Consider the following 27,553-nt stretch of genomic DNA (forward strand, 5'->3'; position numbering starts at 1 on the left):
AACACACAAAATCAAGTTGCTATCGTGTGGGTAATTAAAAAGATGAATAGGAGGTAGAGATGATGGAGTACTAATTGCTCACGAAAGCACAGTCAGAAAGCACACTTAAATCCCACTTCATCCGAGTTTCTCCCTGTTCGCTCTCCAAGCTGCATGAAACAGCTATAATGATCCCCACTTCTGCAGAAGAAAAGGTACTCAGAGAACTACATGCGAATTTGGAGCAGAGACTGAACCACATTGAGGCTGAAGATTCCATCAAAGCTTATGGGACTGGTATGACCTCTGTTAAACGCTTTTCATGCTTCTCTCAAAGACAAGAGGAAGACCGAAGATTAAACGTAACTATATCTGTGTGAACACGAACCAGCAAACATTATTATAAAGAGTTTCGGGAGAAAAAAAAGGTGTTTATGGTTAATAAAGCAGCCTTATCTAGTTTTATAGCAGAATTGAAACCAAATATTAGATGTTTTCAGTGAGAAGGTAAAAAAAAATCTGATTTTGAAGTCTCAAAGTGTGCTTAAAGCAATGAGCCAATTTTACACAATCTAATAATGGATTTAATAAATGGATCTAATAAAGGATAACCTGGCAAAAATCCATATAAAGTCTCCAGAATGCGAGTAGGTATCAGCTAGTTTGCATCAATATTCGCTAATTACATGTTACAGCGGTCCCACTTCAATAAAGCCGAGCGCTACAACACCAATAAACTTTCTCTCTCATTAACACCCACTTCTTATTTTGATAGCCAGCCAGCTATCACTCCTGACCCGACCATCTTTCCTACTCCCTCTTCTTCATCATCTGTTCCCCAGACGCAAATCTAAACAAGCCACTCCAGTGGGCGTCAATCTCTCTCTCTCTCTCTCTCTCTCTCTCTCTCTTTCTCTGTCTCTGCACAATAGAGTGTTTCAAATCAGTTTCCCCACCTTCCTCTCGAGAAGTGTGACTTATGCGTGCAAATGAGATCTCCAATTGCTGCTGCATTCAAAGCGTAGCCAGGTCCAAAAAAATGTCACCCCAAAGCCATTAGTTTGCGAATGAAATGCGAGCTTTAGCAGGTCTGCACCTCTGGGATTCACACCCACCTGCTTCTAACCTGACACGAGCTGCCTTGAGAAGCCCCGGTGCAGCTCATAACACACAGCAGCTTGAAATGAACCAGCGCCAAAAAAGCAAGGCGACGTCGGGAGGATAATATCTGGAGATAACATGGTTTTAAAGTTCTAGCAGCCATTCATTAAACATTATTAACCTCAAGATTATGCAGAATTACATGTTGGCTTGACACAGGCGATGTCCGGGCAGTAATTTATTCTGTAGACCTTCCTGACCTTTTTTTTTTTTAACACAGTGTGTAGGGTTCAAAGAATTGACACCGAATGACCTATTCTATTTCTTGAAATCTACAGGGAGAACTTACGGCAGAAAGGGGAAAAAAAAATAAAAGATACGGAATGGCCCTCCAAATAGAACCAATTAAAGCTCATTCCAGTGTGTCTTTTTAAAGAGACAACTACGGAGGCGGTAATATGAAAATAAAACGGCTTCTGTCGGGAAGAAGCTGCTGATGTTAATTTTTCACGATGTGAACTGCTGCTGTATAACTAAAAAACACAAAGCAGTGGACCAAAGCTTGTGGACTACAGTGATGCACAATGTCAGCTCAGGTTTTCTGATCATGCTCTCATTTGGGAAACTGCTGACCGATGCAGAAGATCCATCTGGAGCCCTGACATTACTAGACTTAAAAACTTAAAATCTATTTTGCTGGATTAACCTACAGTATTCGTTGTTGTATTGCTGAGTATGTAAGCTGGTTATATCGATCATTTAAAATGGCAAGGTGCTATTATGGACATAACATATTAAGTACATAACCTAACTCTTCTGTGTCCCTACACTCATGCTACACATGTTGTGTACACAAACAGGTTACTCTACTATCTGAAGAAGTGCACACGAGAATCACGAGTGGTCTCGGGTTCTCTGTGTGCTTCCTAGTCCACACAACAGCCTTCACATTACCAATACTTTTAAGTGAACCCTTCATGTTTCACGCATAACGGACAGTGTTATGGAAAGGAAGAAAGACTTACTTGAGCCGAAGTGCTGTTGAGCTTCTGCAGGCCATTTTCTAGTCGCTCCATTTTCATGCTGAGGTCCTTCCTCTTGAGAGCCAGCAGGTTTCTGTACAGTTTTATCTGCTCCAGGAAAGACTTGGGTGTCGTGTAGTTGTATCGTCTGTCATTGACCAAATAGTCCTTCGAGGTTTTGTTGACGCTGATGTGGACATAAGCCATAAACTTACTCACAGAGTCCTTCACTTGTGGCTAGACATGTGAGGAGAAAAAAAAAATCTAATTTCCATCTGAGTATAAAAGAACAGCACCTTGCCAGAGGTGTCTATGCATTCATTTCTGATCATCATTTCATTTCCCTCCCAAACACGACACTGAGTATGACTTTACACCACCCGGCGAAGGCTAATTATTTCTCTCATGACTCCAGGCATCTTGTCTTGCAAAAAAAAAAAAAAAAGGACTCTGCATTAAATTACGCTAACAGCTCAACCTAAGAGTTGCTCGCACTTGGATACTATCTGGGTTCATGCAGCATTAAAAAGGTACGTGATGCAATCACCTATGCCATATCATATCAGATCATAACATATCACCTGTTTTCTGTGAAAAACAACCCAGAGTAACGAAGTGTGAGGTGTTTGACCCCTGACCAACATTGTGAGCGTTTCTATTACCTCAATGTGCTCAACTTCCTGGAGGAACCTCATGCTGACTGACTCCAGCGCCTCCTGAGGCCACTCGTGGAACCAGTCAATGGCAGTGCAATTCACCACAGCTGGGAACTTCCTGCTGCGCACCCTCAGCTTGTTACCCACTGGGGAGAAGCACAGTGCCACCTGCAAATATTGGATACCCCAAGACTAGTTAAGACTAGATAAGACATGCTGTGTGTTGTTCACCTTTGAAATAACCACAATATCACACCGACCCGTCATTGATTATGTTATGGATGATCAGAGCACTCCTTGTTTTTTTATATTTGTTTTTTATTATAATTTACTATGTTACTTTTCCTATTCCTATTACTATTCCTTAACTATTGGACAGGATCCTGGGATGTGGGAGCTCAGTGGTTAATGTGTTCGACTACTGATCGGAAGGTCAATGGTTTGAATCCCAGGTCCACAAAGTTGCCACTGCAGGGCCCCTGAGCAATGCCCTTAACCCTCAATTGCTCAGGTGTATAAACTGAAATAATAAAATGTAAGTCACTCTGGATAAGAGTGTCTGCTAAATGCTGTAAATGTAAGTGAATTATTTGTCATCTTGACCGTAACGCAAACTGACTGAATACATCAAAACATACATACAGAGACCTTCCTACAGTATTTACACACATGGTGCTCCAGTCCACCAGCAGAATGGGAATCAACTTATGGGGCATTTTCAATCAGAATAGTTTGTTAACTCTGTTGGAATAACTTTACCCAGAATTTTAGTGGTTTAAACAAATACATTATTATTATTTTTTTATTATCTTTATTAATATATTGCCCCTACAATTTCTTAACAAACTGAGGGTCTAATTTTATATGAGCCATTAACCACGACTGTGAATTGTGGCATAACAAAGATATTCAATGCTGAACAAGGACACAGGTTCCATTTTTTGGTCTCTGGGAAAAAGTGTTAAAAAGTAGTGAATTAGCAACTATCATTTATCATACAATATTGTAAGAACATATTTCAGCCTATCTGAAAGAACTCTACAACATTATATACTGTACAATGCTGCTAACAATTTGGTTTTCCCACTCATCACTCATCCTCACACACCTTGAGCTGCCGACGGACACGGTCGATGAAGAATTTCCAGCAGTTCTCCCTGGTGTCCAGGAGTCCCAGGCCACGCACCTCGTTCCTCACAGCGTTAATGATGTTCTCCACCTCGTCGTCAGGGAACAGGTCCGGGATCTCACCTGTGTGCAAGAGAAACAAATATACAGAAAGTGAGAAGCTGAGGGTGATGACAGCTAAGTGACACTAGGCTTGTGAAGTACTATTCTGTCAGGTCTGGTAAATATTCCTTCTTGTTTCATTTTTACTATCTCAGAGAAGAGCGAGTGCATAGATGAAATGAAATGACTAAAGTGTTGCCATAGTGTTACTTTAAAATAATATTGTACTGTATGAATAGACCACTAATGATACCAGAACTGTATTTTAACCTGCCCTTCGTAGCTGGCAGAGAAATAAAGCCGACTTCAAAGCCAGCCGCGAGTTAATACGTGTCAGTGCTTACCTGATGCCAAAAGATCATTGACTAACACAAGGAACTTCTCATCTGCAACCTGGGCATCTGTCATAAGAAACACCGTGCCAACATTCTTCACCCCGGCTTTGATGTACAGAGTGGCTAAATCGCTCTAAACACACACACACACACACACACACACACTCCTGTCAGATTGCGATTTTGCAATTCTGCATAATGCTAAACAGAGTGCTGAAAAGGCCCTTGGGTAAATATTGAAAAATTAGAAATGTTGGCTTTTGCAGGGACAAGCTTTATTCATACAGTGTATAGGATTGATATGCACTCCAAGAAAGTAAACAAAAAAAGTATGACATCTCATCTCATCTCATCTCATCTCATCAGCGTGTCACTTAGAAACTAAATAAAGTGCTCAGGAAGTTGTGTTATACGTGTCTGCGTTACAAGAGGTTGCACCTTGAGATCGGTAATGCTGTATCCTTTCTTCAGAGTAATTTGGAAGACCTCAAGGGAGCTGATGAAGGCTGCCAGTCTCGTCAGGCTCTGCTTGCCGCTCCCGCCCACCCCGACCAGCAAGGCGTTTCCCCTGGGAGACTCCAGGATGCGGTTGATGCGACAGCTGAAGCAGATGAGAAGGGTGAAAATGCAAGAGGAAGGGAATTAGAGTTGTTATTGCGGAACTTGTCGCTGTCAGTTCGTTATCAGCATTATCATCATCATCATCACTGTCATCACTTTCCTCTTTCTCCTCAGCACTGTTAACACCATCATAAACAGGCTAACTCTTTCCTATTACTTTCCCTCATACGCTGGTATAGTACTGTATGATCCACTGATATTGATTGAGTTCAATCGTCATTTTCGGCTTACATATGACACATGGCATCCTCGAAGAGAACGAGATTGAGTGCGGCGTTGACCTCATTGTAGCTGTCGAGAGCCTCCAGAAGGGTTTTGTTCAGGCTTTCCCAGGACTGCACAGGCATGTATTTTGGCTCACCAATGCCTGAGGCAAAATGGCAGTACATATTCATCAACTTGGCCTCTGCCAGAGCCTCCTGCATGTCCTGATGGGAACATGAACTCACTTTAGCATACTATCAAATATTAAACATTGAATACACACACTAGCATGCTGCTGTCTTGAGAGGGGGTAGACCAAATCTGTCAAATCGCTGAGAAAAATACTCATCTAAAATATTCCTTTCTTTTGTTTTAAATCATGCTATTAACACAATCCATAATTACTTATTTCACAGAGCTCCTGCCTACACTGGAACTGGGCAGCTTCCTTTCTTGGCTGACATGATAGACTGGCGCAGCAGGACTAGGCAGATTTGACTGGGGAGAGTTAAGAATGTGTGTGTTTGTGTGTGTGAGCGTGTATCTGTGTGTGTGTGTCATGAAGTTGACAGAATGCTGCCTTACAGAAGAATAGCAGGAAGGGCTTGTCAGTTTTTTTCTTTCTTTCTACTAGAATAACCACTCTGTGATAAACTGAGGGAGTCAGTGGGCAGTGGAAAGAACATCCATTACATCATTTTTTTATCCTCCGAATTTTCCTCTAATTTGCTGGACTGATGGCAGTGCAGGCTGACGGCCTTTAACTCTGATTAACTTAGTCTGTCTGAGGCAGTACTGACTGACCAGATGAGAGCAGCCTCGCTAAACCATACACTCATGCCCTAATGACCACGAGCCGCTTTGTCAAACCGAAAGCCGAAGCCTCTCACCTCATAAAACTTTCCCACTATTTCAGACTGCAGCTTATCAAAAGTGTCAAAGTCCTTGTCTTCTACCATCTTGTCCCGATAAACTCGGTTGGACTCGTGGAGGTAAATCTTCACCAGGTCCTGAGGTGTCTTGATACACTGACTTTTACAGAAGAGAATGCCCTGAAATGGAGAAAATATGCAAAGTCATTGTGCACAACCCTGAGGACAGGTCTTTCAGTTCTCATTTGTTCATTAGATGCGGTGGAGAAAAAGTACAAAAGGCGTAATGAAGAGTTCATAATGAAAAGCTGCACCATCCTGGAGGACAGTCGTTCTGTATTCAGGCCAAATGCAGAGAGAACAAAAACCATCATGCTTACGAGGGTCTGACAGGTTGAACAGAGACAGGAATAAACCATTTACTGCATGTCAAAACAAGTTCATAAAAGAACTGACTTCCAAAAAGATTAAATACGCTTCTGGAATTTATTATAACAGACAAATTATTAAATGCCATGGTGCACATTGTCTTAATTACATGAGGAGATTGACTTTATCTTTTCTTTAAGGCACAAAATATAGACAATGGAAACCAAAATGTATTTTGAATGACCTGTGCATTGCCCCATAACAATGAATCTTAGTAAATAAACACTGCCAACAATAACAACAACACAAAATACATCACCATCAAGACAACAGCACAACCAAAAACACCACCATAATCAAAACCACCACTAACAGCAACAACACCAAACACCACCACAATCAAAACCACCACTAACAGCAACAACACCATAAACATTACCACAATCAAAACCACCACTAACAGCAACAACACCATAAACATTACCACAATCAAAACCACCACTAACAGCAACAACACCATAAACATTACCACAATCAAAACCACCACTAACAGCAACAACACCATAAACATTACCACAATCAAAACCACCACTAACAGCAACAACACCATAAACATTACCACAATCAAAACCACCACTAACAGCAACAACACCATAAACATTACCACAATCAAAACCACCACTAACAGCAACAACACCATAAACATTACCACAATCAAAACCACCACTAACAGCAACAACACCATAAACACTACCACAACCAAAACCACCGCTGTTGCATCACCATTAAAAACACCACAGAACCAAAACCACCACCAATAGCAACACCAAAAACACCACCAGCAACAGCATCATAATGAAAAATACCACCACAACCAAAATCACCACCAACAGCAACAACACCAAAAACACTACCGCAACCAACACCAACAGCAACAACATAAACACCAAAACATTACCACAACCAAAACCACCACCAACAGCAACAACACCAAAAACAACACCAGCAACAGCATCACCATCAAAAACACCGCCACAACCAAAACCACCACCAACAGCAACAACACCATAAACACCACCACAAACAAACCACCAATAATAGCAACAACACCAAAAACACTACCACAACCAAAACAACCACCAAAAGCACCACCATCGAAAACACCATAAAAACACCACCATTATATATTTTTGTTTAACTGTTCTTGATCTTGTGTTGTAATCAATAAAATTATTAACTATACCAAAAACAACAACAACACCAGCAGCAACAATAAAAACAACAACAGAAACAACAAAAATGCCACCACCAATGACAATTAACAACAATAATAAAATTTCATTTGAGTAAAATGTATCTTTGAAAATAATCTTAGCCTTTTGGAAATTCAAATTCCACATCAAGAAGTCCTTAGTGTATAGTTGTATAGTTGTGTCATAGTGCTGGCCTTGTTTCAGCGTTTCAACATGACACTGATTACTCACAAGGAACATAAACTGCTACATATTTTGACTTACCTTCAATTTTCAGACCCTCAGGATTCTGACTCTTCGATCATTACGAGAGCTTTTAGTTGTTTTCACTACTTGCACTAAGCTCCATTACCTCCTAATTGATGGTTATTAAATGATGCTTACATTCACAACAAGCTGTCGAATGTAACTAAATGGCGCACATTGTAATGATCTAGCAGTCTTTAAACTAACTTTTCCACCATATTGTGTTTTAACCGATCTTTTCATCTGTTAATTGACTGATTAAAAGGCAATGAATCATATTTCTGACAGTGTAGAATATCCACCATGGTCGGGTAGGCAGATTTTGTTGTACTGTACATTGTGATCACGTACTGTAGCTGCATACTGCTGCATGGAATCAGCAATCAAATTAATGCCGCTGTTAGTGACAATTGTCCTTTATGTCCGGCGTAAACTGAAGTGAGTACACAATGTAAATAGAGGACGTTGCACTGTTTACAAGTCTGGACTGAGACAGAGTGGTGATAAAAACTACAACTGCTGGCACACGTAGCACCATCTGTGCAAAAATGTTTCAAATTCACCTGGATTTTTGCTCTGTACAGAATATTTTATACAGAAAATAAATCCTAAATGCAGAAAAGAAGCCTATCAAAATTTGAAAAGGGGGCATGACAACGTTTCGTAAAGTGCCCTTGTTTGATAAACAAATAAATCAAACTGATTGCCCGTTCAATCTGGATGAGCTCCGCAGTCCCCGGCTTTCCCTTGGCAAGAACGTGCTCGGAGAAGTCGGTTAAGATGACATGCACGCACGCAGACACACAGCAAATTGCCTAGAGCTCTGCCTCCCTGTTATGGCAGACCCTACAAAAAACATGAGGTTGTCAGCTCGCAGCAGAGCCTACACAATGCTCGCTGATGGATTTTTACACTCAATGGTGCCTAATTATCTGAGCATCCACATTCACAGGCTATAAATTAATTACTTTTGTTCTGTCTGAGAAGTCCAGATACACACCCAACCTTGTGGCACTATTTGGATGAGGATTTTTTAGTGTTAAAAGTAACCGGATCCTGTTCCAGAGGTATTTTTCTTACTTTGGTACCATTCTTAATTTCAGCTCTGATTCTCAACATCAGACAAGTGTCGTTAATAATAACAGTAAATATGTTAATGTGTTCATTTGTTAATGTCAACAGTGAACAAGTTCATGCATGAACATGTTACTGTTAATAGTAAATACATGTATATTATAAGGCAAGGCTGTCAAGTGTCACGCATTGAGAGTGACAGTCACGCATTTGGGTCTTTTTTCACGCTTTCCCGCCACACATTGTACTTCTCACACAGAAAAAAGTACTATTTATCATATTTAATATGCCGCAGCGCCCAAAATGTATCTGTATCCGCACCGCTGTCTCTGTGGAACCGGGCAGAAATCAAGCGCGTCTCCCCTGGAGTTCTTAGTCGAGCCTGACACTTATCAGCCAATCAAAAAAAAGAGGCTACACAATAGCCAATCAGAAAATAGCACTATTGTATCTGGGTAAGATTTAACGCAACAACCAATGAAAAAAAAAAAACATTCATTTGAGAGGGTATTTTCGATGGTCTGTTTGAACAAAACCTCAACAAGAAACAGCTTGTCTCTGGACGGGACATTGTCCTCAATCATGACCCTAAAAATGGCTGGGCTTGAGCCGAACTGTTTTATATGGGAGCAACATTACAAATGATAAAGGCACACACAAACATTAATAAATGGAAATTGAACAAATACTTTGTATTTGATTAAAATGTGGTCAGTGATCCTGGTGAAACAGTTTTTTTTTTTGGTGGTGGTGGGTGGGGTTTAGGGGGGGTTGGAAATGTCACTCTTGCCTGTCTTCAAAACTTGAAAGACCTGATAAGGGCTGATATGTGAATAATAACTGGTAAGCTATCGGTGTGCTGATAAGAAATGTTGTTACAGCAAATATGTTAATAGTGTGCTAATATGTTAATGATGTGCAAATGGTAATTAATAATGTGGTAATATGTTGACAAAAAAAAGGTTAATAGTGTGTTAGGTTAAAGGTGTGCTAATGTGGTGACAATACATCTGTTAAAATTGTGTTAATAAGTTAATAGCATGTTAAAATGGTGACAGTAAATATGTTTGAAGTGTGTTATGTTAATAGTGTGTTCATATTTTGACAGGAAAAATGTTAGTGTGTTAATAAGTTAATAGTGATAAAATACGATAATAGTGTTATGTTAAAAGTGAGCTAATGTGGGGAGACAAAATAGGTCAGCAGTGTGTTGAGTGTGCTTATGCCTTGACAATAAATATGTTAGTAGTGTGTTAATAAGTTCATAGTGTGTTAATATGTTGACAGTAAATATGTTAATAGTGTGTTAAGTTAATATGTTGACAGTAAATATGGTCCTAGTGTATTAATATGTTAACGGTGTGTTACTACTGTATGCTGACCATAATTTATATTAACAGTGTGATCATTTCTTAACACGTGTTAATAAGTTAGTAGTGTGTTACTGTGTTTATTTTGTGCTAATGTGGAGATAATAATCATGTTATTAGTGTGTTAATATGTGTGTGTATTAGTGTGTTAAGAGTAAATTTGAATCGTATGTGTATTTGAATGTGCAGGGGTTTAAGAGGCCAGACTCCTTTTTTTTGTTTTTCATCTTCTCTAGGCTGAGGATGAGGCCCAATAAATCCCTGTTTTTTTTTTTAAATACTACACATCAGTTCCGGCTTGTTGAAAGCAGCCCAATAGCAAAAGTCAAAGGAAAAAACATCACACTTAATAGGAAGGGACGCTTATTTCTTTACACGTAAAGCTGTCGTTAATGGCACAGAGCTTCCAGTAGACTACGCTTATTCTTTGTTGAAAGTACACAAGCATTTTGGAAGTACAAGAACACTGACTACAAAAGAAAACGGAACCAAGGGTTGACCCAAGGAACCGCTGAGAGAAAGAAGTCTTTTCATTGTAGAACAAAAGTGCCAATTTCTTGGGGTTTTTTTTGTCTGAAATGAGACAATTTTCATTGGATTATGGAAATTAATTATTTATTTAAGTCAAAAAGCAGTGACGGAGATATTTGCCAAGGGATCACCCTCAGCCAAATCTTTTATTTGAGTTGGTTCATTTAAATACATTAAAAGCGTAATACCTGTGAGATGTGATCTATTACCCTTTTCTTTAACTCTTCTCTCTGATTAATTCTGGCTTTAAATCAATAGCCATTTAAAAGAGAAATTACTTCTCAAAGATGAAAGGCTCATAAAAGCAATGCCATCAATCTAATCCTGGTCATAATCAAGCTCAATGAACTTTAAATACATATTAAACACACTCTGGAGTAACCTTTAGGGCTGGCAAGGGCATCCGGGAGGCGGCGTTGGCTGACACTGAATAATTCAAGCTCTGTAGAGACAAGCCTGGTCTGAATATATATACATATATATAAATATATACCTGGAATATGTTGGAGAGGTCACGCAGGTTGAAGATGTAGTGGAATTTGATGGCGGTGGGCAGGAAGGTGGCACTCACTCGCTGATGAAATGCCAGAGCCAGCTGGACGAGCTGGGCGCAGCTTTTTTGAAGCACAGCACTGAATCCCTCGCCACTCAGGTGCTGGCTCAGAATGCTGCAGTAGATGGTGCTGAGAGCATCCACTCCAGGGAACGAGAGCGCAAACACAGAGAAGTGGCGCTGTGAAAAAACGGGTCAAGAACTTCCGATAAACAGATACAAAACAAGTTTCTGAACTGGACTAATTGAATGTGCAGTGAATTGGCTCACTTGTTCTGTAATAGCACAGACATGCGTGTTAGGGGTCTGGGGGTAAGTCAATATTATGAGACAATTTCATTTCATTGCACCAAAGAGAAAGCAACAGACAGAATATATACATATATACGTGTGTGTGTGTGTGTCTGTGTGTGCACATAATTATGTATATGTATGTATACTGTCTGTTCCCCCTTTATTATACGTACATGTGTATATACACATGTGTGTGTGTGTGTGTGTGTGTGTGCGTGTGCACTAATTAAATACGAAATTGAGGAAGTGGATTACATAAGCAGATATTAAATTAAGTTCCAGTCTGTAAAGTTTGCATCCTAAAATCAGTTCATTTTCTAAACAGATGCATATTTTGGATTTCTTCAAAACACTGGCATAAATTTTTAACTATTTTCTCTCAGTTTAGTGGGATTTATTTATTCCCCGTGGCTTGTACGCCTTGACTAATTTATCAGTGCTGGGCAAAAAGCAATCATTGTAGTATACAATGTGGAGAGTAGGAAGGTTTGGAGAATGAGTGTGTAAGAAGTTTGGGCAAGATCTACAGTTTTCTCCAAAGCCACTATCTGTATCCGTGTCTGTATGTATCATGTATACATACAAACATCTGTGTTCGGATTGAAATCCGGTGTAAGTGTGGCCTCAACCAAAAGGTTTTTTATTTGCCTAAATGAAATATTACCACTAGCATTGCCAGAAGTAGAAATTAGTTTCAACTAGTCTTATATCTATCTATGCAGTTCATATTTTTGTTTGCATTTACTGTACCTGCAATATTTTCTTTAAGTAGACTTTAAGTAGTTCTATTCACCAAAATATAAATAAATTAGTAGCCTCGTTGTGACCCTGATGAAGTAGTGGATGCAGCGGATACAACTACAGATTTGAATGATTCAACTGAGTTCTCATTACAGTTCATTACAATACCATATTTGACCAACTCATGTCAAATGAATTAGACTAGACAGTATGAACAGAGTCCGGACAGAGTGTAAGACAGTATGGACAGAGCCTAAGGTAGTATGGACATAGTCCGGACAGAGTATGAGACAGTATGGACAGAGCCTGAGGTAGTATGGACATAGTCCGGACAGAGTATGAGACAGTATGGACAGAGCCTGAGGTAGTATGGACATAGTCTGGACAGAGTATGAGACAATATGGACAGAGCCTGAGGCAGTATGGACAGAGTCTGGGGCAGGATGGACAAAGCCTGGGACAGAATGGACAAAGTCGGGGCAGTATAGACAGAACCTGGGGCATTATAGACAGAACATGGAACAGTATTGACAGAGTCAGGACAGAGTCGGGGGCAGCATGGATGAACCCTGGGACAGTATGGACAGAGTCGGGGCAGTATAGACAGATCCTGGGGCAGTATGGAATGAGCCAGTGCAGTATAGACAGGACCTGGAACAGTATTGACAGAGTCAGGACAGAGTCGGGGGAAGGCTGGATGAAGCCTGGGACAGTATGGACAGAGCCTGAGGCAGTATAGACAGAACCTGGAACAGTATTGACAGAGTCAGGAGAGAGTCAGGGGAAGGATGGATGAATCCTGGGGCAATATGGACAGAGTCGGGGCAGTATAGACAGATCCTGGGGCAGTATGGAATGAGCCAGTGCAGTATAGACAGGACCTAGAACAGTATTGACAGAGTCAGGACAGAGTCGGGGGAAGGCTGGATGAAGCCTGGGACAGTATGGACAGAGCCTGAGGCAGTATAGATAGTACCTGGAACAGTCTGAACAGAGTCGAAGGCAGGATGGACAGAGCCTGAGCCAGTATAGACAGAGTTGGGGGCAGGATGGACAAAGCCTGGGACAGTATGGACAGAGTCGGGGCAGTATAGACAGATCCTGGGGCAGTATGGAATGAGCCAGTGCAGTATAGACAGGACCTGGGACCAGACTCAGATCCCAACACTAGAGCAGATTTCACCCTCAGGCACAATACCAAAGCTATTGTACTTATGTAACCTAATAATGTTATTGCACTAAAGATATTATCTGAACATCTCTTCACTTTTGTTTTTTTTTTGATTGAATAATATCAAATTATACAAATCATTTCTAAGAAACATGACAAAGATGTGATCCAAAAGTAATACCTACATTATTAGTGATCGGGACAAATTACATGACTAATTGAATACAAGAAGCAATGCTGCATGCGGAACCAGTTAAGTGTGTGTGTGTGTGTGTGTGTGTGTGTGTGTGTGTGTGTGTGTTTGTGTGTACTGTATGTGTGTCTGTGAACTTGCAACCTGAAGACGTGGATTTATAGTGAAGCTTCCCGCTGTGGGGTTCATGCAGGACACGTACTGCACATTGTGGATCTCCTTCAGCTGCAGCTTGCTTCTATCGTACCTGAGGAAACACACACACACACACACACACACACACATACACACACACTCGCTCAGCATGCAAAGCTTGCCTTTGCCCAGATCCACTGGAATATTTACTGACCTCAGCTATTTCTCACAATTTTAAATCTAACACACCTCTGACATACTGCAAAACCGAACTTGCACTCTCTATACACTTTCCTGCTAATAAAACCTGCCATATTTGTCACCATTTGCTCAATCTAATACAATTTACTCAGCAAATACCACATACTCTAACTATCTCAGCCAGAATATCGTCCTGATTGCGTACATCATAGCAATTACCCGCTAATTGACATCCGCACCCACACGGGCAAGACTCAGGGGCAAAGATATTCTTAGCAGCACTGAATCACAAATTTGTTTATTTGAGCGTCTATAATTTAGCTCCAGCACATTGGTTAATAATTCAGAACCATGGCTTATGCAGGCAATCCAGACCTAAGCCTCTTAATCTTGATAATGCTAAATAAGCAAGGGTGGAAAAGTTTGGAGTACCAGTGATTGTAGTCCATGTGTTGGCGGATTATCGTGTGAGGTTGCACTGTGCCGTAGGCGTCCACCTCTGGCATGTTCATGTCGTCGATAAAGTAGACGAGTCTCTTGCTTCCTGGAGGGCCGTAATTCCTTCCTGCTTTCTTCTCTAAAGGTTTCTCCAAGACGGCTAGTGTAGTGAAAGGTAACAATTATTCCAGCCTTGTTTTTCGTCTAAACACAGCATTGCATTTTTTTTAAGTCCAAAATCTTTTTTTATGTGTTATAGCCTATGCAATCCAGAAAAACACAGCTAATGAACCATCAGCCTGCTATCTTGTGAGTACGAGATTGCAGCAGAAAAATATTAATATAAAAGGATTACCACACAAGCAAATCAGATCATTCATTTCAGACGCATGTGCCTTTAGCCTTTTTTTTTACGAAGGTCTGTTATTTTTGAAGAGTAAAACATGGTTTGTGAGCTCTGGAGTGGATGAGATGCGCTGAGGAAGCTGGAAGCTGAAGGGACACATGGCTGCACACACCACGCAGTGATGAATATCAAACCCAGCAGATTGAAGAGGCAGAGGAGGAAAAGTGCGCAAAAAAAAAAAAGAAGCAGATGACGCTCAGAGAAATCGCCTCGTTGCTAAGGATTAACCCTTTTTTACCAGTAGACCACTGGTCCAAAATGACTTTTTTTACTCGATATAAACAAATCTATTATTTCATGGCTGCAAGTCATATAAAATGAGTCAGGACTCTGTTGGCTTTCAGTGTGAAATGTTTGTTTGGGAGAACCTTAGATAGAATTTTAGCTGTTGAAGATAATGCCTTCACATTGTAGCTGCTTATGAACAAGTGCTTGGAGCATCTCAGAGAGCAGACATGGGTTTGATATCAACATATACGTTGATGATGTGAACATTTGTGTGAAAAAAAAACTGTTTTGAGTTTCTTCTAACTTTTCTCTGAATATATGGCCCCTAGTAGGCTAGTTAAAAAAGGCTAAAATTAAATAGGCTTGCTTATTAGGGATAAATACAAACACATTTAAATATAAGTCTAATATTAATCTTGAAATTCCGTAAAGCTGCTTTGAGATAATGTCCATTGTTAAAAGCAATGGTATAGAAAATAGTACAAATTCCTAATGCCATGCACTATCACTGCACGACTGGTCCTACCATCTCTCAGGGTAAGATATGTATAGGTATAAGATATGGTAGGTATACAGCAAGACTCTTTTCTGTTCTGGCACCGAGGTGGTGGAATAAACTTCCCCATGATGTTTGAACAGCTGAGTGACCTTCCTGAAGACCTTCCTCTTTCTGAAACACTTCAACTAGCACCTTTTTTCCCTGTTCGTTTTATGTGTTTTATGTTAGTTGTCACTGTAGTGTGTGGACGTGAAAGAGATATTCAATGCTGAAAAATAGCAGACACCAAAATCCAGGTCTCTGGTTAAAAAAAAAAGTGCATAAATGAATGCAATTTTAATAAAATGAATGGACAATTCTGTTCACATACTCATACCTTGCAGCATGGCTGATGTGGTGTAGTAGTTAAAGGGGACATTTTTTATGGTGTATTTTTCAGGGTCTAAAGAGGCGAGTTTGTCGCCTACGAGGACAGACTTTCCAGTGCCGGCATTTCCTACAAGCATGACAGGCCGTCTCCTTTCCAGAAGACGATCTGTAAAGTAGCTCACCCGAATGGTCTCTGTGGTGTGAACAAGACACGCCTACACAGAGGAAAAAGGCCATTTAACACAAGGACACGTACGCCATAAATTCACTACTGTACTGCCTCAAGGGGAACATTTAAAAAAACAGGTAAATGAAATGAAGTAATTAAAAAAAAATACTTGTAGCGGTATGTCTGGGTCCATTTTAAACTTAGGCACCATCTTCGACCACGGCTCGAACTTCTTCGTCTCCGGGTCGATGTAGTAGTCGAACACGGTGCCTTGAGACGGGAACTTGATCGTTTTAAACTCAGAGACCCACCACTTACTGAACTCCACTCTGTAATCAACCAGCTGTGGAGACACATACAAATCTCAAATTGCTGCCCTTAATTTTATACGACTGAATGATAAATGCTTAATAATTAAAACACACACACACACACACACACACACACACACACTTAGAATATCAGTCATACTTTAGCTGCCAGCATGGAAAAATAAACAAATTAGCGAAATTAAATACCATCTGTGGCACTGTCTTTAATAGCTTGCACAATTTTTTGCACCGAATTGGTGAACAGTACGAAAGCGATCATGTACCTGATCTTGAAAAAGAGCTCCACCGAAAGCCCAGATGGCGGCGAAGACAAAATAGAGCTCGTAGAGTTCTTTATGGCAGTCTGGAGGAGTGTGCTCCGGGGTCAGCAGACATTCTAAGAGGTGGCACAGCATCTGGACCATACTCTGCTCCGGGATGGGGATGATCGTTTTAAATCTGGAGGAAAAACACTGGCAGCTGTGACAACATGACCATGGTGAATATGATGGCAGTGAGTAAACTTTTACAATTACAGGAGATTACATTACGACTAATTGTACTCTTTACTTTAAATCGAGTTACAGTAAATGATACAATTCCTTTTCAGGGTGGTATTAAACACATAAATATGACAGTATAGATTATATATTTGTTTATATACTGTAGCTCAGCCGCCACTGACGGAGTTATAACTAAACTTCAAAGCCCTGAAGGGGTCATGAAAAGATTTTTATGAGTACAAGTTTATACAAGCGCTCAAAAGAGATGCAATCAGAGACAGGACTTCTCTCAAGGACCTCATTTGAAATTCATTATTACAAGTTATGAGATAGTCCTGATGCCAAAAAGCTGAGTCAGCTTATTCACTTAACTCTAGGCTTATTTTTTGTTCCTTTTTTTTTTTTTTTTTTTTTAGAAAATTGACTCTGATGAGTATGAAGAAAGCAAAGCATTTGCACACATAACTGTGATTTTGCATCACAATGCCATATTAATTCATTCGTATGCAGAATTTACTTCACTGGTAATAATTGAAAACAGACCTGAATAAAAGTTATCCCTGACTAAAAAATATGGGGGATGTTGTAGCCTAGTGGCTAAGGTGTTCCCAAGCCCAAATCCCAAGCCTGCCAAGGTACCACCACCCTCAATTTCTCAGTTGTGTAAAAAAAGTGAGATAAAATGTAAGCTGCTCTGGATAATGGCATGATCAGAGCAGTGGAGGCTCAAGTGGTTAAGGCTTGTGGTGGTTGACTGGAGGATCGGGGTTCAAGCCCCAGCACTGCCAATCTGCCACTCTCGGGCCCTTAAGCAAGGCCCCTTAACCCTCTCTGTTCCATGTATACTGTATCATGGCTAACCTTGTGCTCTGACCCAAAGTTGGCTTATGTGAAGAAAGAATTTCGCTGTAATGTATATGTAACAAAATAAAGACTGCTGCCAAATGCCATAAATTAAAATCCATTTTGTTCAACCAAGAAATCACAAATTCTTCTGATAAGCAGCACTAGGACTGTGCATTACTACTAGATTTAAAGCTTTACCTTCTTGGTTTTAATTACTTTCGTTTTATTGCTTTGCAATTACCACATTTCCATTTTTTTTTCTATTACCTGCTAAAAAGTGGTCTACCTGCGATTGAAAACCTTCTTCCCTAAAAGCATCCTGTTAAACTCAAACCGATGCATGAATAATAGAGCGCCAATTCTGATAAAATATCATAATAAAAAGATCTTTCCCTGCAAATATTTTTGCATAAATCTTTAGAACATACACTGCTGACGTAATTCTAAATCTAGCCCTCATCCTTGCCTTTTTTTATCTGGAAAAAAAAGATGAAGTGAATCTGACAGTACGATATGTTACCTCGTCCTGAGTGTATCGAGGCATGCTGGGAGGTACTTGTCAAACAAAATGGTCAGATTGGCTTTCTCAGACTGAATTTCTCTCCTGTCAATCCAGCTGGTCACTGGTGGATTCCATCCTAAATCTGCTTGATTGATGTACAATATACCTGCAAGAAAACCCCAAATTTCATGCTTTCTTTCTTTTTACTCACCAGACCCTATTCAAGCTCTATTAAGCGTTTAGTTCTACAGCAACATCAGTACAACATCTATAAAATTTCCATCAAACTTATTATTCTGTCTATGTTGGAACTGAGAGGCAAAGTGTGATCGAAGGCACTCGGACCAGCTCTGGAGACAGTAGCAGGGGTAGCAGTGAGGAGATGGCTAATCTCGAACACCAGCCTCATCGTAGGGTTCAGAGGAATCCGCTCGTTACTGGCCAGCGTCAGGACCTACAGAGTTCCACATCAACACATACACACAATTCAGTTTAAAACATACACAGCAACATCATTTATTGCTCACGTGAACCTAACTAGCTGACTGATTCCATACATTTAAATGTTTAGGCATTGCCAAAGGATGCAAGCCGAGCTGTCGAAACGGCGTTCAGTGAGCCGAAACGTGAAAGCTCGGAGCTGTACCTTGTTATCGTCCATTACTGTGTTCAAAGACTCAATCCACATCGGATCGATATCGCCGTCCAGCACAATCCACTTGGGCCCGGCGTGGTTGATGTTGGCCAACTCACGCATGATATTAGAAAACAGCCCTGAAATGAAATCCTATTCTCAGTGTCATGCTACAAAACAACAGGCAATCGGGGGAACAGGCAGGATCATTAAAAAAGAAAGTCTTTTCGAATGAAAGGCAGGAAACACAGAGCCAGCCCTCACCGTCTTTCCACTCTCTTGTGGCTGGGTTTATGATGCCGAAAAGCTCATCATTCGTGACAGCTTTGGGGTTAAGGTCAGCCCATACAGGTCTGCGCTTCATGTTCTGGTAGGTCTTATGGAGAGACTTGAGTACTTGTGATTTGCCCGTTCCAGCGTTGCCGACCACGAACACGGAGTGTCGAACCGCCAAGAGCTCCTCTAACTGAACCACCTGCAGAGGACATATTTCACTTTTAAGTATAGCACAAGAAGCTTTAGGTGCACAGATTCAATCCCAAATCCAACATCGCGGTGGAATAGAAGCAGGCGAGCCCTGACAATCGGGATCAGCTGGTGTAGGATTGTGCTGGCAGGGCTTGTCGCTCACACATGACATCTCTGATGAAGATCAGGCTGCTCAGCTAGAACCATCTGGCTGAATGCTGAACGATTGGGACATTTCTGGAGTGTGATAAGAACAAAAAGCATTAAACGAGAGAAGTCCTCAGAGAGGAGTGAGTGGGAGACAGGGTGTGAGATGAGTGGAAAAGAGACAGACAGCAAGAAAGAGATGAAGACTACAGAGAGAAAGAGCAAGCAATGAGATAGACGTAGAGAAACAGAGGGAATGTGATTGAGAGATGGCGTGTTTAATCAATGGCATTGACGTTGTATCCCGTTGGGCTCCTAAGAGCTGTTTCTGTGGTTCAAAGGAATGAATGATTGCATCTTTGAAGCAATGTCTGTGGGCTGGTTCGTCAGGGACAGAAGCTAAGGGTTGGGGGGAAAAAATCTTAACTCTGTGCCCCCCTCCTTGTCTTCACTCTCCCTTTCTTGTGCAAATCAGAGAGCAAGAGGTATATCAAAGTCCAGGGCAGAGCTGAGCTCGAGTCAGATACCTGAGCATCTTCACTTGCACCACGGCAGGGGTTAAACACCTCACTCTGAGCTCAGCCTCCACTGATGGAGTGCTGTTATCCTGTTTGGGTGGCTCTTTGACCTGTTCAAGATTGCACTTATTTCCCCTGGCTCTGGCGAGACCGGCGCCGCTGATATCCGGAGACTCGGCCTAATGCTGGAAATTAGAACTCAGCTCCTGCACCTGAGGCACTATTACACTGTAATTCCTGTTTTCTTATATTTGACCAATATATCCAGTTTCAGAGTCCTTTGACGCTAATGTCTATTTGGCACACACACACACCGGCGGGTTTACGGCTCTTAACCGAAGGCAAGGTGCAAAAAAAGCAGAGCTGGCAAGGAGAAAAGAAAAAAAGAGTGATTGGGTGATTCCTAGCTCTCTGCTGATGACATCTTGACATTTTGAGCTCTTCTCCTACCTCTCACTACAGAGATATGCTCTGTAACACCTGTCAGTTGTTGGCTGATATGAGATGACAGCTCTTTGAGGAGTAATGGGTTCATTTAGAAGCCTATTATGCTGCACGAACAAGCCGGAGTAACAGCACCAAGAATCATTTGCTTATTTTGATTAGTTAAATATAATGTCTGTCTGTTGGATAAAGTGCATGTCAGTCTTAAATGGTATAATTTAGCATACACAGTATATCATCCATATATGACCTTGCTGAGAGATTGAGAGTAGGTAAATGAGAGAAAGAGAGACCGTGGAGAATATCTGGGAGGAGGAGACTGAGATAATAGTGAGGTGAAAGAGAGAGAGAGAGAGAGAGAGAGACGGACAGACAGAGACAGAGAGAAATTGGTATTGACGGCTGTCCTTGTCATGTGCCTCTAAACAAGACTGGTGTCTCAAGCAGCTCGAGAATAATGAAGTTCTGGGATAGATCTACTTTTAGGAGCTAATCTAAAGCTATCGAGTCACTGATTTATTGGTTCACTGATTCATTCATTCATATTCAGTAACAGCTTGTGGCAGTGGGCCAATGGTCAAGCACCAGTTGTGAATGTGAGGAGAACTGTATTTAATGCAGGGCTGTCAAGTATCACACATTGAGAGTGACAGTCACGCATTTCGGACTTTTCTCACGCTCTCCCACATTGTATTTGTCACGCAGAAAAACTTTTTGACTATTTATCATATATTTAAAATGCGCCCAAAACGTATCAGTCCGCACCGCTGTCTCTGTGGAACCGGGCAGGAAACAAGCGCGTCTCCACTGGGGTTCTTCGTCGAGCCTGACACTTATCAGCCAATCAAAAAAAGAGGCTACACAATAGCCAGTCAGAAAATAGCACTATTGTATCTGGGTAAGATTTAACGCAACAACCAATGAAAAAAAACATTCATTAGAGAGGGTATTTTCGATGGTCGGTTTGAACAAAACCTCAACACGAAACAGCTTGTCTCTGGACGGGACATTGTCCTCAATCATGACCCTAAAAATGGCTGGGCTTGAGCCGAACTGTTTTATATGGGAGCAACATTACAAATGATAAAGGAGTCCAAAAAGGCAACAAACACTTACAATAAACAACACCAGTCATAATCTCTCTCTCTCTCTCTCTCTCTCTCTCTCACACACACACACACACACATTAATAAATGGAAATTGAACAAATACTTTGTATTTGGTTAAAATGTGGTCAGTGATCCTGGTGAAACACAGTTTTTTGTTTTTTTTGTTTTTGTTTTTTTCTGGGGTGTTTGCTGGGCGGTTGGAAATGTCACTCATGCCTGTCTTCAAAACTTGAGAGCCCTGTTAATGTCTGTGTGTTTACATTAACGCTGCAAGAAAAAGCAAGACAGACAGAATCCTGAAACCTTGCTACCCACCCTGTTTTAAACACCTAATTTAATTTTATGAGCAAATTGAAAAAAAAAAAAAGCTTAATAAATTATTCATGAAAAATACGGCAACATTCTAAAGCTTGTTTTTGTGAGTTCTGTAAAGCTTTTTTATTTGGTCAGGATCACGGTGGATACAGAGCCTGGATATAAGGTGGGAATACACATGGACTGGATGCTAATCAATAACAGAGCACCCTGCACACACACACACACACACTCACCATGGGGAAATTCAGTGTAGACATTCTCTAATAGCATGGTTTTGGGATGTGGGAGGAAAGTAAAGAACCTGGTGAAAACCCTACGCATGCACAGGGAGAACATGTGAAGGTCCACGCAGACAGTTACCTGAGATCAAGCTCAATTTCTAACACCAATATTATTGATAGAAATCTGTGTTATCTACAATGCAGCTAAACAAAAAAAAATCTAACTCACCTTAAGCACAAAGTTGTCTTCAGCCTGCAGCTTGAGGTCCAGTACAGACTGTTTGACAAACTTCTCAAAGTCCAGGTCCCTTTTACGAGGGACATCCAGAGCGGGAAACAGGTCTCCAATGAGACCCATAAAGACGGGCATGTCATCTGTCACTATCTTGGGCACGTTAAAGTCTCTCAGAGCCCTCATTAGCACTTGATCTTCGGGTCGCTCTGGATCTCCTCTCTTCAGAGAGCCGGCTACCACCAGCACAGACTTGATGGCACGCAGTCCCCAGTCGTAGTGGTCCTGTGATACACCAGTGAGACAGAGGAAACAAAACTTATGATACGTGATACAAATCCACACTGTATCAATACATTATTTATTATTTTTCCTTGTAGCACACTAAATATTTAAATATCTGTAATTTTGTTTTTCTATTTGCTTGAAGAAGAAGGCAAACAGAGCAAACAGTTTCAGTCATCGTGGAAGTATGGACAATGCCGGGTTTGAGAGATAGGTAATATTCAATCATTATAGGAATACAGATGAATTTTTAATATTCATTGCTCAGACTGCATGGTTGCTAATGACAAGGAAAAGAACTGAAGTTAAAGTTTTATCCATCCATCAATCCATCCATTCATCCATCCATCTATCCGTCTATCTATCCATCCATTCATCCATCCATCCACCTATCCATCTATCTATCCATCCATTTATCCATCTATCCTTCCACCTATCCATCTGTCTATCCATCCATTCATCCAACAATCAATCCATCCATCCATCCATCCATCCATCCACCTATCCATCTATCTATCCATCCATTCATCCATCCATCCATTGATCCATCCATCCATTCATCCAACAATCCATCCATCCATCCACCTATCCGTCTATCTATCCATCCATTCATCCATCCATTCATACACCTATCCATCTGTCTATCCATCCATTCATCCAACAATCTATCCATTCATTCATCCATCCATCCATCCATCCATCCATCCATCCATCCATCCATTCATCTGCCCATTCATCCATCCATCCATCCATCCACCTGTCCATTTTCTGAACCACCTATCCTCCACAGGATCTTGTGGAGCCTGAAGTCTATCCCAGTAGACACCCTGCGCAATGTGGCAGTCCATCACAGGGCACAATCAAACAGACAGAAACATCCATTCACACACACTCCAGCCATTTCAACCTAGCATGCATGTGTTTGGACTGGAGGAGGAAACTGGTACCTGGAGGAACACACAGACCAGGGGTGGGAATAAAACCCTAACTCCAAAGGTGCAAGGAATTACATGCTCCCCAAGTTAAAGTTGTCGTAAAACCATTTACAGGAACATGTACAGTTCTTTGTGTATTTTATTCTAAACATCAATTATGTACATCAATTTATGTAGAACGTTTTCTCAGATCAGCTCTATGTTTTAGTCTAGCAACAAGAAAGCATTGACAAAACCACTGCACTAAAACCATTGGACTTAACAAAGTAACAAGAACTTTTTTTTGTTATTTCCTATACAATATCATTAAAACAATTTATCGTGCTATATAGAAGTAGTGACCTTTTTGCCTGGAAAATATTTGGACGTTTTAAAATACCGAAGTCAAACAAAGTAGGTTATAATTGCCGGGTCAAATGGTTCTGCAACTGCGACTGTCAAAATGTGGCCTTTATAGAAAATGGAGAGAAATAGAATTAGATGGAACAGTGCTTTCTTAAAAATACATTGGTATCTACATGAGATGGCAATGCTGCTCAAAACAATAAAACCCACTGACTTGAAACAATCTGACAATAGAGACCCGAAAACATTTTGGGAAGAAAATGTTTGAATAAAAATAAAGGTGTTTGAATTTGAAAATGTCTTATTCTCATTTTCATATGCATCCATTACAGTAAAAAAAATTAATTCTGGTCATTTTCCTAAGAAAATGAGAAACTGAACCACTGTTGAGTTTAGTTGTAGCAACACTTAACCTCTAAATGATTCCCTCTGGAAACTGTCCTGTCTTTCTTAGGTCAAAGCCTGACACTGCTGCAGCCATCTGTGGCTGAGAGCCAAGGAAGCAAAATGAGCCATGCTGACTGGGTGAAATAGGGAGCATACGCGCTCTCTTTCTCTCTCTCTCCCTCTCTCCTGTCACATACCCATCATATCACAGTGTCACCGGCCAATCGCGGCCATCTGCGAGGTCGTCTATGCGTAAGAGGGTAGAAAGTTCTTTACTCTGTGTGTGGTACGTTTCCCTTTGAGCAGCAGTTTGTCTGGCTTCACATGCCAAACATATCTATCATAATCATCTTTAATCACACTACTGATACAGTAGACAGGAGAGCTTTTGACTCCCAAAATAATCTTTATAATCTGACGTTTCACACCGTACATTCTTATACCCTGTCAATATTTTCGCTATCAACAACCAGGACTGAATAAATAAATCCTAGACCGCTTAAATAAGGGCTTGTCTCATAATTTAGCATCAGTGAGAATAAAAGAACAAAACATGTCTTCAGGGTCTTTCACAGCTTTCTACATATTTTTTTGCACCGGTCCGTGTCCAACAATGCAAAAAGGGTTTGGCCTAAAAAACAATTATAATCCTACTTCTAAATAAGAAGTGTAATTGTAACTTGTTCCTCTACCGACTAGATAAAAAGTAGGGTTTGGAATGACGGTAACTCAGGATTACACGCAGTCTGAAAAGCCGATCAGGGATTGGGAAACACTTTATGCAAAGAAAAAGTTCTGGAGAAGGTATTTAAACCGTGTCAATGCTAGAATGTTCTTTACCTGTTTGGACAGAAGCTCCTTGCAGAGCTGGTAGAGAGTGATGAACTTCCGAGCCAACAGCCTGGCCTCGATAAAGCCTTCTGCTACCAGCATGATCTCACAGATGAGCTCGAAGTCCGGTACTACCATAGCGCAGGGTCTGCAGGAGAGCCGTGAAAATACATAATACTCTCTTGTAGAGAAAAGCTCTACAAGATCTGCATTGGATTTACACAACTTTTTTTTAACAGCATGCCAACAGCTTGTATTTTATTCTTCTTATATCACAGCAATTTATCAACACTAACACAAAGAATTTTTTGAGTTTATATCTCACACTTACCGAAAGAGAGCTTTCAAATTCTCTGGCAGCTCCGTCCTGCCGGCGTAGCCTGGATTCATCGTGATAAAGATCCCCACGGTAGGCACCAGGTTCACTTCCTCGCCCATGAAGTTAAAGCGTTTCTTCTTGTCCCGAATGGCATCTTGGATACATTTCACCTGATAATAACAGACACCTGATGCTAAGGATGGAAGGATCGTTTTCATCCTTTCTAGCGGTTCTTTTATTGCCGTGATGAAATGACTTAAAATCAAATAAATAAAATTCTCTACAGAAGTATTTGTGGAGGTCGTAATGCTCATGCTAAACGGCAATGATATCGGTGACCTAGATGTATCCGTTTACTCCATTCATGCGCAGAGCTACTTCAAGTCAAGAAGTCGTGCTTAAAGCAGCACAAAGATTGGAATGCTTTTCATCATGGAGAGAAATCACAGCGTTTTGCTATGCTTCGAGTGTAACTCAAGGTTGTGCGGTTGTGCCTAACATACAAGGCAGACATCACACAGCCATATGCACTACCTCTTCATTCTATATCTCTCATCCGGTTCATCCTGTCTGATTGCCAAGAAAGAGCAAATTCTGCTGTACATCAGATAAATATTCAATGGGGATGCCAGCAATTGCTTCCCACATCAGAAAATCATATTGTAATATATTCCACCTGTGCAGCAGATTACTGGAAGCAGTTTGGTGTTTGCTAAATGCAAATGATTCCGACTAAACGCCCTCGCAGCACTCCATGATGTATTTCAGAAGGAGATAAACAGTGGCAGTAGACCGTTATAATGCCAGTGTCATGTAGCCTAATCATAGCGCTGGTGTCCTCGAGTGGGATCTACAAGTCTCCATCGATGACATTGACGTTATATCTTAGAGGTGAGCGTCTCAAATGAACAATGCAGAAAAATCAAAGTAAGCTTTGCTTCAAAATTGAATTTCCGTGAAAAATCACAGCCAGTTTGGGGAGTTAAACTGGCACATCTTTTCGACTTGTAGCATTTAGGTGGAAAATAAAGTGTTCCATATTAAGGAGGCCATTTACCACCAGTGCTGTGCCTCCCATAGTGAAAAGCTGAGCTGGACTAATTTGTCTCAATACTGATACGTCTGCTGGCCTCCTTCTGTTTGCTTTTTTTTTTCCCGATGTGACAGTTCTCATGTACAAAACTCTGTATTCTCTCATGTCTGCAGTTGGGCTTAAATAAAAATGGATTACCGAACGATCCTCCTTCTCTTTCAAACAGCTGCTCATGCGTTCTGAAGGCACACTAACAAGACGGGGAACGTTTACGCCCATGACGCAGTTACTCTGATGTTCCAAAACTTGAACTGTGATGTTCATTATTCATCACAGTGCCAAAAAAAACCAAAACCCATTCATTTGTCTGACATTTTAAGGATTCAGACAGTGGCAGTGACGCTTAAAGAAAGTCCAGAGCTGCTTTTATTCTCAGCTATCTCTGAGTCACCAGCCCCTGAAATGTGCCGTTAAACAGGTTCTGCTTTAGAGAAGCACATTTCTTGGAAAAATGCGCCACTCTACCAGGGTCACTCACACATTTATAAAAATGATAGACCTTCAGGGGTAAATGATGTCTACAGGCAGGTATTTGTGCACGGGTAATTAAGATTTACCTTGTCGTGTAATTTCTCAAGAATGTGCCACATACGAGCCTGACGGTCCCGGTCCTAAAAGCAAATGTAACGCAAAATGGCTTTTGTAGCTGCTAATTAAAAGAGGTTTAAAGGAAATTTAACCCACTGGTTCTTTATGGGTTTTCTTCCAGCATTCGGCAGATTCTGAGTTCTGCAGCTACACTCGCTAACACAGATTTACACTGAATAATTAGAAGGAATAGTTAGAACGGCTTTATTTTCAGCCATGTATGTATATATACTGTATATATATTATATATATATATA

General features: G+C 40.8%; 1 protein-coding gene across 2 annotated transcripts in view; it reads right to left on the reverse strand.

Moving 5' to 3' along the window:
- dnah9 (dynein, axonemal, heavy chain 9) overlaps positions 1 to 27,553 on the reverse strand; it is a 98,348-nt gene that overhangs the window by 43,793 nt on the left and 27,002 nt on the right. For both annotated transcript variants that reach the window (XM_060861350.1, XM_060861340.1), the window contains exons 29-48: positions 25,628 to 25,785; positions 25,306 to 25,444; positions 22,511 to 22,798; positions 19,321 to 19,531; positions 19,069 to 19,196; positions 18,768 to 18,876; positions 18,441 to 18,588; positions 16,856 to 17,030; positions 16,430 to 16,603; positions 16,099 to 16,306; positions 14,584 to 14,749; positions 13,960 to 14,062; positions 11,357 to 11,596; positions 6,039 to 6,200; positions 5,176 to 5,372; positions 4,762 to 4,924; positions 4,333 to 4,456; positions 3,867 to 4,009; positions 2,765 to 2,926; positions 2,106 to 2,339 (exon numbers count right to left, since the gene is read on the reverse strand). In XM_060861350.1, coding sequence (XP_060717333.1) covers positions 2,106 to 2,339; positions 2,765 to 2,926; positions 3,867 to 4,009; positions 4,333 to 4,456; positions 4,762 to 4,924; positions 5,176 to 5,372; positions 6,039 to 6,200; positions 11,357 to 11,596; positions 13,960 to 14,062; positions 14,584 to 14,749; positions 16,099 to 16,306; positions 16,430 to 16,603; positions 16,856 to 17,030; positions 18,441 to 18,588; positions 18,768 to 18,876; positions 19,069 to 19,196; positions 19,321 to 19,531; positions 22,511 to 22,798; positions 25,306 to 25,444; positions 25,628 to 25,785 — 3,432 coding nt within the window. The remainder of the gene's footprint in view (positions 1 to 2,105; positions 2,340 to 2,764; positions 2,927 to 3,866; positions 4,010 to 4,332; positions 4,457 to 4,761; positions 4,925 to 5,175; positions 5,373 to 6,038; positions 6,201 to 11,356; positions 11,597 to 13,959; positions 14,063 to 14,583; positions 14,750 to 16,098; positions 16,307 to 16,429; positions 16,604 to 16,855; positions 17,031 to 18,440; positions 18,589 to 18,767; positions 18,877 to 19,068; positions 19,197 to 19,320; positions 19,532 to 22,510; positions 22,799 to 25,305; positions 25,445 to 25,627; positions 25,786 to 27,553) is intronic.

The sequence above is a fragment of the Tachysurus vachellii genome, chromosome 2 (genome assembly GCF_030014155.1).
Source record: "Tachysurus vachellii isolate PV-2020 chromosome 2, HZAU_Pvac_v1, whole genome shotgun sequence".
Lineage (NCBI taxonomy): Eukaryota > Metazoa > Chordata > Actinopteri > Siluriformes > Bagridae > Tachysurus > Tachysurus vachellii.